Raw genomic sequence first — 14286 nt, 5'->3', positions numbered from 1 at the left:
AGGGGCTTGACACTGTGGATGCTGAAAAGATGATTACACTGGTTGCAGAATCAAGAATATCAGCGCACAGTCTCAGGGTAAAGGATTGATCATTTTGGACCGAGATGAGGAGAAACATCTCCATTAAAAAGGTTATGAAATTTCAGGATTTTTTTTACCTTTGCGGGTTATTAAGTTTCATTATTGAGATATTATAAACAGATAAACAGATTCTCAGTCTTTCGGGATATGGAGCAATTGAGTGAATGGTGTTGAGATAGAAAAACAGCTGTGATCACTGTGGCAGAGTCAGCTGGAAGGACAATATAATCCACTCCTGCTTCCTATGTGTGAGGATTCGTAGGGTGGTAAATAATGAGGAGCGGGAGGTTACCAATGGATTACTCAGGTGGGCAGGTTCGTTGGCAGTCATTTGCAGATGAGGATGACTCTCCTCCACTCTCAGGGTCAGGCCATAGGTGACTGTATAGAGTGATGTGGCTAGTACAGGCTCTGTTACATTTGGGGCAGTGGTCACAGGAAGAGGTGGGTTGGAGTTGGTTTGGCAGCGTACTTCTTTCGTTATCTTCACCTAGCTTCCACTTTTTCCCAATGGCGCGCCTCAATGTGCTTAACACCTTCTCAGATTCGCTTCCTCTACTTCGGATTCACTTCTTCCAGTTGGCAGAGCACTGGCAAAGTGGAACGCAACCAGAAAAGTGTAAAGTGTTGTGCTTGGAAAGGGTCAACAAGTCAAGGGATTACACAGTGACTGATAGATTCTGGAAAGTACTGAAGATCAAAGGGGCCTTGGTCTGCCTATCCACAGATTCTTGAATGTAGCAGGGTAGCTAGATAAAGTGGTTAAGAAGTCATATGAGTGAGATGTATAAGGCTAAGAAGCACAGTAAAGGATAATATTTTTCACTCAAAGGGTGGCGGGAGTCTGAACCTTACTCCCTGAAAAGGTGGTTGAGTCAGAAACTCTTGTAACATTAAGCAGTATTTAGATATTAACTTGCAATTTCATAGACTTCAAGGCTATGAGCCAAAAGGGAGAAAATAGAAGAGGTGTATCAGATCTTTGTTACCTGACAAAGACACAATGGTCCAAAAGGACCTCATTCTGTGTTATAAATGCATATGAGATTATGAGTGATGCAATTTGAAACCAAGTAAATGGGTAATTAAGCCAGGTAGTAGAGTCATAGAGATGTACAGCATGGAAACAGACCCTTCGGTCCAACTCATCGATGCCGACCAGATATCCCAACTCAATCTAGTCCCACCTGCCAGCACCCGGCCCATATCCCTCCAAACCCTTCCTATTCATATACCCATCCAGATGCCTGTTAAATGTTGCAATTGTACCAGCTTTCACCACTTCTGCTGGCAGCCTATTCCACACATGCACAATCCTCTGCGTGAAAAAGTTGATCCTTAGGTCTCTTTTATATCTTTCCCCTCTCACCCTAAACCCATGTCCTCTAGTTCTTGACTCAGCGACGCCAGGGAAAAGACCTTGTCTATTTACCCTTTCCATGCCTCTCATGATTTTATAAACCTCTATAAGGTCACCCCTCAGCCTCTGAAAGTCCATGGAAAACAGCCCAAGCCTATTCAGCCTCTCCCTATAGCTCAAATCCTCCAAAGCTGGCAACACCCCTGTAAATCTTTTCTGAACGCTTTCAAGTTTCACAACATCCAAGACCATGATTGCATTTAATATTCCAAAAATGGCCTAACCAATGTCCTGCACAGCCACAACATGATCTCCCAACTCCTGTACTCAATACTCTGACTAATAAAGGAAACCAAACGCCTTCTTCACTATCCTATCTACCTGCAACTCTACTTTCAAGGAGCTATGAACCTGTACTCCAAGGTTTATTTGTTCAGCAACACTCCCTAGGACCTTACCATTAAGTGTATAAGTCCTGCTAAGATTTGGTTTCCCAAAATGAGGCACCTCGCATTTATCTGAATTAAACTTCATCTGCCTCACCCCATTGGCCCATCTGATCAAGATCCCATTGTAATCTGAGGTAACCTTCTTCGCTGTCCACTACACCTCTAATTTTGGTGTCATCTGCAAACTTACTAACTATACCTCTCATGCTCACATCCAAATAATTTATATGAATGACAAAAAGTAGTGGACGCAGCACTGATCCTTGAGGCACTCCACTGGTCACAGGCCTCCAGTCTGAAATACAACCCTCCACCACCACCCTCTGTCTCTCTACCTTTGAGCCAGTACCAAATGGCTAGTTCTCCATATATTCCATGAGATCTAACCTTGCTAACCAGTCTTCCACAGGGGACCTTGTTGAATGCCTTACTGAAGTCCAAATAGATCACAGCACTGCTCTGCCCCCTCTTCAATCATCTTTGATACTTCTTCAAAAACTCAATTAGGTTTGTGAGACATGATTTCCAACACACAAGTTGACTATCCCTAATCACTTCTTGTCTTTCCAAATTCATGTACATCCTGACCCTCAGGATTCCATCCAACAACTTGCCCACCACCAACATCAGGCTCACTGGTCTATAATTCCCTGGCTTGTCCTTACCATCTTTCTTAAATAGTAATACTATATTAGCCAACCTCTAGTCTTCCGGCACCTCACATATGACTATCGATGATATTAATATCTCAGAAAGGGCTGAAAATGTGTTGCTGGAAAAGCGCAGCAGGTCAGGCAGCATCCAAGGAACAGGAGAATCGACGTCGATTCTCCTGTTCCTTGGATGCTGCCTGACTTGCTGCGCTTTCCCAGCAACACATTTTCAGCTCTGATCTCCAGCATCTGCAGTCCTCACTTTCTCCTATCTCAGAAAGGGGCCAAGCAATCACTTCCCTAGCTTCCCAAAGTGTTCTAGGATACACCTTATCAGGTCCTTTGGATTTATCCACTTTTATGCATTCCAAGACATCTAGCACTTCCTCCTCTGAATATGGACATTTTTCAAGATGTCACCATCTATTTCCCTACAGTCTAGGATCTTCCATATCCTATGGTTAGGAACATGGCTCAGGGATGGACAGGATCTTCCATATCCTTTTCCACAGTAAATACTGATGCACTCATTTAGTATCTCCCCCATTTTCTGCAGCTCCACACAAAGGCCGCCTTGCTGATCTTTGAGGCCCCCTATTCTCTCCCTAGTTACCCTTTGATCTTTAATGTATTTGTAAAAACTCTTTGGATTCTCCTTAATTCTATTTGCCAAAGCTATCTGGTTGGCACGGTGGCACAGTGGTTGGCACTGCTGCCTCACAGCGCCAGAGACACGGGCTCAATTCCCGCCTCAGGCGACTGACTGTGTGGAGTTTGCACATTCTCCCCGTGTCTGCGTTGATTTCCTCCGGGTGCTCCGGTTTCCTCCCACAGTCCAAAGATGTGCAGGTCTGGTGAATTGGCCATGCTAAATTGCCTGTAGTGTTAGGTAAGGGGTAAATGTAGGGGTATGGGTGGGTTGTGCTTCGGCGGGTCGGTGTTGACTTGTTGGGTCGAAGGGCCTGTTTCCACACTTTAAGTAATCTAATCTCATGTCCCTTTTTTGCCCTCCTGATTTCCCTCTTAAGTATACTTCTACTGCTTTTATACTCTTCTAAGGATTCACTTGATCTATCCTGTCTATACCTGACATATGCTTCCTTCTTTTTCTTAACCAAACCCTCAATTTCTTTAGTCATCCAGCATTCTCTATACCTACCAGCCTTTCCTTTCACCCTAACAGGAATATACTGTCTCTGCACTCTACCTCCTTTCTGAAGGCTTCCTATTTTCCAGTCGTCACTTTACCTGCGAACATCTGCCCCCCAATCAGCTTTTGAAAGTTCTTGCCTAATACCATCAAATTAGCCTTTCTCCAATTTAGAACTTCAACTTTTAGATCTGGTTTATCCTTTTCCATCACTATTTTAATACTAATAGAAGTATGGTCACTGGCCCCAAAGTGCACCCCCACTGACACTTCAGTCACCTGCCCTACCTTATTTCCCAAGGGTAGGTCAAGTTTTGCACCTTCTGTAGTAGGTACATCCACATTCTGACTCAGAAAATCTTCTTACACATGCATAACAAATTCTTCTCCATCTAAACGCTTAACACTATGGCAGTCCCAGTCTATGTCTGGAAAGTTAAAATCCCCTACCATAACCACCATATTATGTTTCCAGATAACTGAGATCACCTTACAAATTTGTTTCTCAATTTCCCTCTGACTATTAGGGGGTCTATAATACAATCGCAGAAAGGTGATCACCCCTTTCTTATTTCTCAGTTCAACCCAAATAACTTCCTTGGATGTATTGCCTGGAATATTCTTCCTCAGTACAACTGTAATACTATCCCTTATCAAAAATGCCACTCTCCCTCCTTTCTGCCTCCCTTTCTGTCCTTCCTATAGCATTTGCATACTGGAACATTAAGCTGCCAGTCCTGTCCATCCCTGAGCCATGTTCCTAACCATGCCCTGAGTTCATCTGTCGTCCGTGTTAGGCCCCTTGCATTGAAATAAATGCAGTTGAGTTTATCAGTTTAATTATTACTTTATATAACACACAGCCATAGAATGAAAGGGATGTAAAAGACTTCAAAATGACTTGTTGTTGCAATGGGTAAGGTGATGTGATCAGCCACAATGCAAATGCACTCAGAGATCTGTTGATGCATTGACCAGCTGAGGGATCTTAGCTCACAGAAATTTTCAGCAGTGTAATTGTGCTTAGGTGCTATGTCTAAGTGGTTTACTAAAGATGTGCAACTTTTAATGGAACGCATCAAGTTTGTTGTGTACCACTGCTATCCAAATCAAAGACAAAACTTTTTCAGCCATGGAGAAAACATCTTTCATGTGAGGTCAAATATTGTTTTTTCAACATGAAAGTTGATGATGACAGATATAAAGGAGAGAAGGATGACACCTGAACAAAGAGAATCACTAACAATATCAGTCAATATGAGAGCTCAGGAGTTTAGTTCAGTTGTAATGGGTAAGTGGCAGATTTCAGTGAGCACTTCTTTAATGAATTTGAAACATTAAACACACCCTCCTTGCTGAAGTTGAGATCAGAGAATTATTACCAGAAGCCCCTGAGTAAATAAAAATTAAATACTATGGATGCTGGAAATCTAGAATGGAGGAGGCAATCGTCTAGTGCTATTAGACCCAGGTAATGTTAGAAATCATAGAATCCCTACAGTGTGGAAGCAGGCCATTTGTCCATCAAGTCCACACCAACCCTCCAAAGAGTAGCCCTCCCAGATCCACTTCCCTATCCTGTCACTGTATTCCTGCCTTCCCCATGGCTACTCTACCCAGCCTACACATCCCTGGACACTGTGGGCATTTTAACATGGCAAATTCACCTAACCTTCACATCTTTGGACTGTGGGAGAAAACTGGAGCACCCGGAGAAAACCTATGCAGACATGGTGAGAACATGCAAACTCCACATAAACAATCACCTGAGAGTGGAATCGAACCAGGGTCCCTGGCACTTTGAGATAGAAGTGCTAACTATTGAGCCACTGTGCCACTTCATGTTCTGGGGTACTGGGTTCGAATGCTGCCACAGGGGATGGTGGAAGTTGAATTCAATCAAAATCTGGATATATGAGTTTAATGATGACAATGAAGCCATTGCTGATTATCAGGAAAATCCCATCTGGTTTACCAGTGTCCTTTAGGGAAGGAAATTGCCTTATCTGGAAGTTATGTCATTACCTGGTCTAGCCTACATGTGACTTCAGGCCCACATCAATATAGCTGACTCCTGCTCTCTGGGCAATTAGAGATGGACAATAAATACTGGTTCAAGCTAGTGACACTCACATCCCATGAATGAATTTTAAAAACAAAAAATTCTGAAAAAATTTAGCAGGTGTTAATGAGATAACGAGAATCCAGAGAAAGTATATTCCTGTCAGGGTGAAAGGAAAGGCTGGTAGGTATAGGGAATGCTGGATGTCTAAAGAAATTGAGGGTTTGGTTAAGAAAAAGAAGGAAGCATATGTAAGGTATAGACAGGATAGATCAAGTGAATCCTTAGAGTATAAAGGAAGTAGGAGTATACTTAAGAGGAAAATCAGGAGGGCAAAAAGGGGACATGAGATAGCTTTGGCAAATAGAATTAAGGAGAATCCAAAAGGTTTTTACAAATACATTAAGGACAAAAGGGTAACTAGGGAGAGAATAGGGCCCCTCAAAGATCAGCAAGGTGGCCTTTGTGTGGAGCCGAAGAAAATGGGGGAGATACTAAATGAGTATTTTGCATCAGTATTTACTGTGGAAAAGGATATGGAAGACATACAATGTAGGGAAATAGATTGTGACACTTCGCAAAATGTCTATATTACAGAGGAGGAAGTGCTGGATGTCTTGATATGCGTAAAAGTGGATAAATCCCCAGGATTTGGAGGGATATGGGCCCGGTGCTGACACATGGGACTAGATTGGGTTGGGATATCTGGTCGGCATCGACGAGTTGGACCGAAGGGTCTGTTTCCATACTGTACATCTCTATGACTCTATGAGATCTCCAGTGAGAGAATCGGTTAACATTTTGAGTCCAGTATGATTTCTTCTGGGAAAAAAATGGCTTCTTGCTTGAGTTCTGCTCCACATATTTCACTTCCACTTTCACTGTGAATAGTGTGTCTCTTAAGTATCATCTATGTTTGTTCTTCCTGTCCAAAGGAATGGGAACTACACCATTATTACTGGCAGCTAGAGGTCTGAGCCGAACTGTTGATGTGCAAAACCAAGACCTTAACTATATGCTGTACTAATCTGTATGAACTTCAACAATTTTAAATAGCAGTACAAATCAGCAAACATTTCTGCAAACTCAACAACAGCCAATGGAAATCAATCAACAACTAACCTGAGAGTGGATCATGATCCTTTTAAGTACCACTGGTGGGAGGGCTTCCCTGCTGTGGAGCAAAATGACTTAATAACACTGAAAGCAGCAGAGCTATGGAGCCAAAAGTATTGCAAGATAACAAATCAAAAAGATGACTAAGTGTAAAACTTGTGTGAACTTCTGAAATTGTTTTTGGCTCTCAAAACTATCAATGTTAAAACCCATGTGGAGATTAAAAAATCATTGAGAAACACATCTACTTATCTTTTCATTTTTTTATTAACAAGAAACAATGTAAGAGTTCACCCATTGGTTTCACACAGTGGAAAATCTGCACCCAGGTTCACGTGGTCTTTAGTTGTTCAAACAAGTACCCATCATTAATGAAACCCAGTGGAGTGGTCAATACAGGATTCCACCTGGACAATAATTGACACCCGACTCATGTGAAAATGGGAGATCATGGCAGATTCAACACCGCAGTTAGTGGAACATCGAGAATAATTGCTGGAGGAAGGATATCCAAGAAACAGGAATGTTGAGGTAGTTACTCATACTACTGTCTTGATGTAGATATTCTTGCTTTAACAGTTGTACATATTTATTGAAGGTACCTTTAAATTTGCACAAACTCTTAATATGTAATATTAAATCATCAAAGATACTGATTGATCAATAAATGGAGCACTGTGACTTTTTTTCACTCTCTATTCTTAGGTTCACGTAACGTCAAATATTATTTCCTGACATCCCATTAAAAGTTGCAAAAATCTCTTGATTTCAATTGCTTATTGTGATAAAGCAATCCATGCTAAAAAGAACCTGTCTCCATAAACAAGTGTCTTCTAATTTCTTCCTATCTCTTAGTAACACTTTTTAAATTGATTATTTGACTCCAAGAGCTTGTTGTCATTTATATAAATGATTCAGAACCCTTGAGCTGTTCAGGGAGAGGTGGGTACCACAGGGAGTGGAGTGTATTATTTCCCCCTCCAACTCTATTTTGATTTAATCCCTACCCTCCCCTTCACTGTTTGAACACACTTCATTGGCGTCTAAGAAGGGCACTGCTTGTCACTGGCCACTTGGGTGTTTCCTTTCTTCCTGGTGGTGGAAATCGAATAAAGAGTTTTATACCTTGTGTCTTTCACTGTGTCTCACACCTGTACACACACAACATGGGTGCTGGGGAAAATATAAGCGGAAAATATATATATATAAACAGGAGATTTAGAATCATCTCAATCTAAGGGACTGAATCTGTGCTGGCTGGTGCTGCAGTCAGTGTGTTACTGCTGTTGTTGGTTTCTGCTTTTCTTTCGGAGAAGGAGATTTTTCTCTTTCTTTCTCCTTGTTGAGGGAAGACATTTATTCCTTTGTTTTTTTTTAATTGTTTTTTGCTGTGTTTGTTTTATTCTTTTAAAAAAAAGAAGATAAGGGAAAAAAATAAATGATTTGAATGTGAATATAGGAGGAATGGTGAGCAAGTTTGCAGATGACACCAAAATTGATGGTGCAGTCGACAGTGAAGAAGGTTATCTCAAAGTACAATGCAACATTGATCAGATGAGCCAATGGTCTAAAGAGTGGCAGGTGGAGTTTGATTTAGATCAATGTGAGGTGCTGCATTTTGTGAAAGCAAATTAGGGCAGGACTTATACACTTAATGGTCACCGGGTCCTGGGTGGTGTTGCCAAATTAAGAGAGCTTGGAGTGCTGGTTCATAGTGCCTTGAAAGTGGAGTCATGGGTAAACAGGATAGTGAAGAAGGCACTTGGTATGCTTGCCTTTATTGGTCAGTGCGTTGACTGTAGAAGTTGGGAGGTCAGTTTGAGGCTGTATTGGTTAGGCCACTTTTGGAATATTACATTCAATTCTGGTGTCCCTGCTATGGGAAAGATGTTGTTTTATCTTGAAAGGGTTCAGAAAAGATTTACAAGCATGTTGATAGGATTGAAAGCTTTGAGCTTTAGGAAGATGCTGAATAGGCTGGGGCTATAATCACTGGTGTGTTGGAGGCTGAAAGGTGACCTTGTAGAGGTTTTTATAAAATCATGAGGGGCATGGATAGGGTGAAGAGTCAAGGTCTTTTTATCAGGGTAGGAGAATCCAAAACTAAACGGCATAGGTTTAAGGTAGGAGGGGAACGATTTAAAAGGAACCTAAGGGACAATGTTTTCATGCAGAGGTGTATGTATGGAATGAGCTGCCAGAGGAAGTGATGGAGGCTGGTGCAATTATAACATTTAAAAGGCATCTGGAGGGGTACATGAATAGTAAGGGTGTAGAAAGATATGGACCCAATGCTGGCAAATGGGACTGGATTAATTTAGGATATCTTCTTGGCATGGAAGCGAGGAAATGGCTTTTCTTGATAATTCTGTTAAAGCCTTCTTTGCTTCAGGTTTCAGCTTATAATGATAATTTCTTATCACTAATATTACCTTATTTTACTGTGATACACTTTCTATGATAGATGCCCAAAACTAGCCTTAGAATGCTAAGGAGAAAATGAGGATTGCAGATGCTAGATATCAGAGTCAAAAAGTATGATGCTGAAAAAACACAGCATCCGAGCAGCAGGAGAGTTAATGTTTTGGGCATAAGACTTTCATTAGGATTCCTAATTCCTGACAAAGGGCTTATGCACAAAACATTGACTCTCCTGCTCCCCAGATGCTGTCTGACCTGCTGTGTGCTTTTCCAGTACCAAACTTTTTGACTTGGAATGCTAAGGCTTAACTTTAGCATTTGCAAATTTATCATAAATTGACAGATTTTTGCAATAAAATTAGTGGTGATGCTAACTCTGCTCACATTCACTAAAAGGTGAATTGAGGAGCAACTTCAAGTAACTATACATGAGCCATTAAATGTGGAAATCAGAAGTTATGATAAGATGCCGTGCTCCTCCAGTTATAACAGTATCTCTGTGCAACACCTGACTAAAGTGTATTACGGTTATTTTACTTTCCTGACAGCAGGAAACTAAACTACAAGAAAAAAGTCCATTCCACAATAAATACCCACTTAATGACATGCTAAGTAATACCCAAAAACCCTTCACTAATGAAATGACATTTCATAAAATGTGAACTATTAATTTCTGCTGGAAATTTAGAGAAATATGTTTTATTTTTCCTCTTTCAATCTCTTTTGTCTCTCTCCCTTTGTCTATTCTTCTTTCATCTCTTCACATTCTGTACCTTATTTGACATTGAATTAAATATTCCAGCTGATTCTAGTCTACGTTCTGCAGTGATTATCAACGATTCCTCAATCTGATTTGTAAAGGATTGCTGTCAAAAATCCAACCCCCGTACTTTAGTTATTTTAATCAATTTATTTGGACATATTCTAACTCACTTCCCAGGTAAGTGGGACTTAAATCTCAGATCTTCTAGATACCACCACCATACTACAAAAGCCTCTATGGTTACTTTTTACACTAGTGTTTCCTTAATTGTGCCACTATGAGGATTATCAGTTCATCTGTGATTGCATTAAATGCTGGAGCAGACTTGCTGGGCTGAATGATTTTCTTCTACTCCTGTGTCTTATGATCTTATGGTTATTTTGAAGTAAAGAAGTTGAAGAATATTTAACCCAGTCAACAACTTTCAGCTGAGATACCAGTCAGGTAAATTCGAAGTTGAATGTGACATGAAGTTCCCTTTCCTGTATTCTGCAATTTTATGATTTCCTACAAAGCATTAGAGTCATAGAGCATGGAAATAGACCCTTTGGTCCAACTCACCTATATATCCCAATCTGATGTAGTCTTATTTTCCAGGATTTGGCCTCTAAACCCTTCCTATTCATATACCCATCCAGATGCCTTTTCATAGACTAATAAAATCCCTACAGTATGGAAGCAGGCCATTCAGCCTATTGAGGCCACAACAACACTCCAAAGAGCATCCCACCCACCCTCTACCAGTAACCCTGCATTTCCCTGGCTAATCGACCTAGCCTGCACATCTTTTGATACTATGGGCAATTTTTAGCATGGCCAGTCCACCTAACCTGCACATTTTTGTGCAGGTTCTCCAGAGGACCAGAGGAAACCCATACAGATATGGGGAGAATGTGCAAACTTGACACACACAGTCGCCCAAGGCTGGAATTGAACCTGGGTCCCTGACACTGTGAGGTAATAGTGCTAACCACTGAGCCACCATATCGCCTCACCTCCTCTAACAGCTTGTTCCATGCATGCACCACACATCCTCTGCATGAAAAAGTTAACCTCAGGCCCTTTTTAAATCTTTCCCCTCTCACCTTAAACCTATGCCTTTTCTAGTTTTGGACTCCTCAACCTTCAGAAATAGACCTTGGCTATTCACTCTATCCATGCCCTTCATGATTTTATAATCATCTATAAAGTCACCCCTCAACTTCCAAAACTCCAAAGAAAGAAGCCGAGCCTATTCAGCCTCTCCCTATAACTGAAAATCCTCCAGTCCCGGCAACATCCTTGTAAATCTTTTTTGCATGCTTTCAAATTTAGCAATATTCTCGCTATAGATTGGCAACCAGAATTGTTTGGAATATTCTAAAAGTATCGTAACCAATGTCCTGTACAGCTGCAACATGACAACTCAACTCCTGTGCTCAATGTTCTGACCAATGAAGGCAATTAAGTCCAGTGCCTTCTTTACCCTGCTATCTACCTATGGCTCCAGGAACTATGGCCATTGTCCAAGTCATTCAGAATGTGTTGTCAATTTACCATCAATTAGTAGATAATGAGAGCTTATTTTACGCCATTGGCCCATGTAAATTTGATGGTAGATTAAGATTATCCCAAAATCTGTTTTATTTTCTTTCTTATTTTCCAGGGCAGGATGATTTTACTTGCTAATAACTTTCTAAGAATTGATTTACTTTGTATTAACAAGTCATAATACTTTACCTTTGGCTAATCAAAAGAAGACTTCAAATTTTGACTTAGCGTCCTCAATTCTGAGGCTGTCTTCTGAATTTGAAATTCCAATGCCAGAAACTCAAAGTATTCACAATGACCACTAGAATTGTTTTCAAAAATTCATTACTGTGAAACACAATGTGCAACAAGAGAAAACGAAACATCCAGATTCTAACCACCTGTTTTCTGGTTTATTTTCAAGAAAATACATTGAATTGGTTCCCAATTGGAGCAATGAATACATTCCAAAATAACAAACACGCTTTACCAGCTGTTAATACTGTTCTCTTGAGGCTCACAAATGAAGATCAGTAAATGCTACGTTAACATTTGTTATTTGAATAGCACGACTACCACAAGAATGAAATAGGTGTTTTCCAGGCAGCTGCTGAAATACATCAACCAAACTTAAAGGACCCTATCCTTTGAGCTCAAAATGTAAAATAAACCATCGTTTAGGTACCAACCACCAGTGCAAGATTGTTCTATTTTACCATAAATCTTTAGAAGGAAGTAAAAGTCACTACTTACTGGATCTTGCCACTTTAGATGTACCAAGTGGAATGGAAAACAACTGTTTAATGGCAAACCTGAAAATGTCTGAATCAAATGTTTAATAATTCAATGTAATATTTTATTTGGTGTCGGGCCAGCATGTTTTTTACACTTGGCCATGTCTTATGCTTCATAATAATTAGAAATGGAACAGAAGGCAGAAATTGTGAACCATTTATTTTTCTCTATTAAAAAAAAATCTTCACTTACTGAGAATTCTTCTATCCTATCAGGAGCATTTTAACATCTAATTAAATGTTGGGTTTATCTCATTTGAGAAAACACATTCATTACAAAATACTCATTAAGGCTCCACAACATTACACTTTTCATCTCTTCTCTGGTAAGACTAGTACTGTTTTCTTGCAGAGTAAGTCACTTGAGAAGACCAAGCATTAAGCAATATTGAAATCTTTGATTCTGTACATAGTGGATTTTTGCTTGTTCAATAAACGCAGGAAATCATGATGCACTAATATAGTGCAATTGTTCCACAGAATGTTCAATAATTCCTTTCAGACCAGAGTAATTGTTGAGTAATAAGCAGTATTTGCCTTCAGAAATGCACTTACAGACAGCAGGTTGTAAATGCAATAAGTGATTTCTTTTAAATTGTCTTCATACTTTTGTGTTAGGAACTGTATGCAAATTTTTCTCACATTTGTTAATAAGAAAAATGAACAAGAAATGCTCTTTAATCAGTCTTGGCTTTCATTTCATAAACTAAACATTTTAAAGAATGAATACAATTTTAATAGCCATTTTCAGTCATGTTGTGTTCTTGACTTTCACGTATCTATATTAAGAGCACATTTGGAGATTCTGAAAATTGTTTCTCCCCACAGGAATGATATGGTTTGAGACATTCCTCAAGGCTACTTTTGAGTTTTGTCTTCTTTGCTCATGCTTGTGACACTGAAGTAAGTTTAAGGCTTCTGTCATTCCACCTAATATGAACAGAACAAAGGAAGAATTTCTTTTCCTGAACTCATTACATGTCCATATCACCATCATAGGCTAAAGTCAGAGGCTTCTGCTGGGGAGCTGGACGAGTCTGCTGTTTTGGTTTCTTGCTGTGAAGGACAAACAATTATAACAATGATTAATTGTGCTCAAACTTCAATATTGTGGATAAATAGAAATATAACTAAATTTAATACAGATCTACATGTGGTATATCAATCCTAAGAGAAACAAACAGTAACAATTAGACTAGATTAGATTACTTACAGTATGGAAAAATGCCCTTCAGCCCAACAAGTCCACACTGACCCTCCAAAGAGCAACCCACCCAGACCCATTCCCCTACATTTACCCCTTCACCTAACACTATGGGCAATTTAGCATGGCCAATTCATCTAACCTGCACATCTTTGGACTGTGGGAGGAAACGGGAGCACTCGGAGGAAACACACACAGACACGGGGAGAATGTGCAAACTCCACACAGACAGTTGCCTGAGGTGGGAATTGAACCCAGGTCTCTGGCGCTGTGAGGCAGCAGTGCTAACCACTGAGCCACCATGCCACCCCTGAGCCACCATGCCGCCCAATCTACTGCTTGAATTTCCGATAAGGGATAATACTACATTGCATTAATCATGAATGTTTGGCTAGTTATACTGCAAACTGCTTAGTTTGCATGCATAGAAAATTGTACTGTTAGGCAATAATTTGTTTCAATTTTACTTTTTGTGTGGGATGAGAGGAGAATCAAATTTCTCCCAACAGTGAAACAGTAATTATATGAAGTATAACAAATAATAAAACAAGCCATTTCTTAAATTTGACAATGGATTGGGTACTCAATATGAAGTGAATCATAAGCAGAACTTAAACTCCAGGGCAATCAACTAGAGGACCTGGCAGGGAAGCATCTTGTAGGTGCCCAGGAAGGTTCACTCCCTTTTCTTGTCCAAGTCTTATTCAAATAGAACACGTGACTT

At 40.2% G+C, this 14286-nt stretch overlaps 1 protein-coding gene across 3 annotated transcripts in view; it reads right to left on the bottom strand.

Moving 5' to 3' along the window:
- Positions 1 to 11961: 11961 nt before the first annotated feature.
- thsd7ba (thrombospondin, type I, domain containing 7Ba) overlaps positions 11962 to 14286 on the bottom strand; it is a 919481-nt gene continuing 917156 nt past the window's right edge. For all 3 annotated transcript variants that reach the window (XM_087989223.1, XM_087989224.1, XM_087989222.1), the window contains one exon: positions 11962 to 13414. In XM_087989223.1, the coding sequence (XP_087845349.1) occupies positions 13333 to 13414 (82 nt within the window). In that variant the 3' untranslated portion in view covers positions 11962 to 13332. The remainder of the gene's footprint in view (positions 13415 to 14286) is intronic.

Source organism: Chiloscyllium plagiosum, unplaced genomic scaffold (assembly GCF_037043375.1).
Source record: "Chiloscyllium plagiosum isolate Xiang-an unplaced genomic scaffold, Cpla_swu_hap1 HiC_scaffold_7, whole genome shotgun sequence".
NCBI classification, from domain to species: Eukaryota; Metazoa; Chordata; class Chondrichthyes; order Orectolobiformes; family Hemiscylliidae; genus Chiloscyllium; species Chiloscyllium plagiosum.
This window is presented reverse-complemented; position numbering and strand designations above follow the sequence as displayed.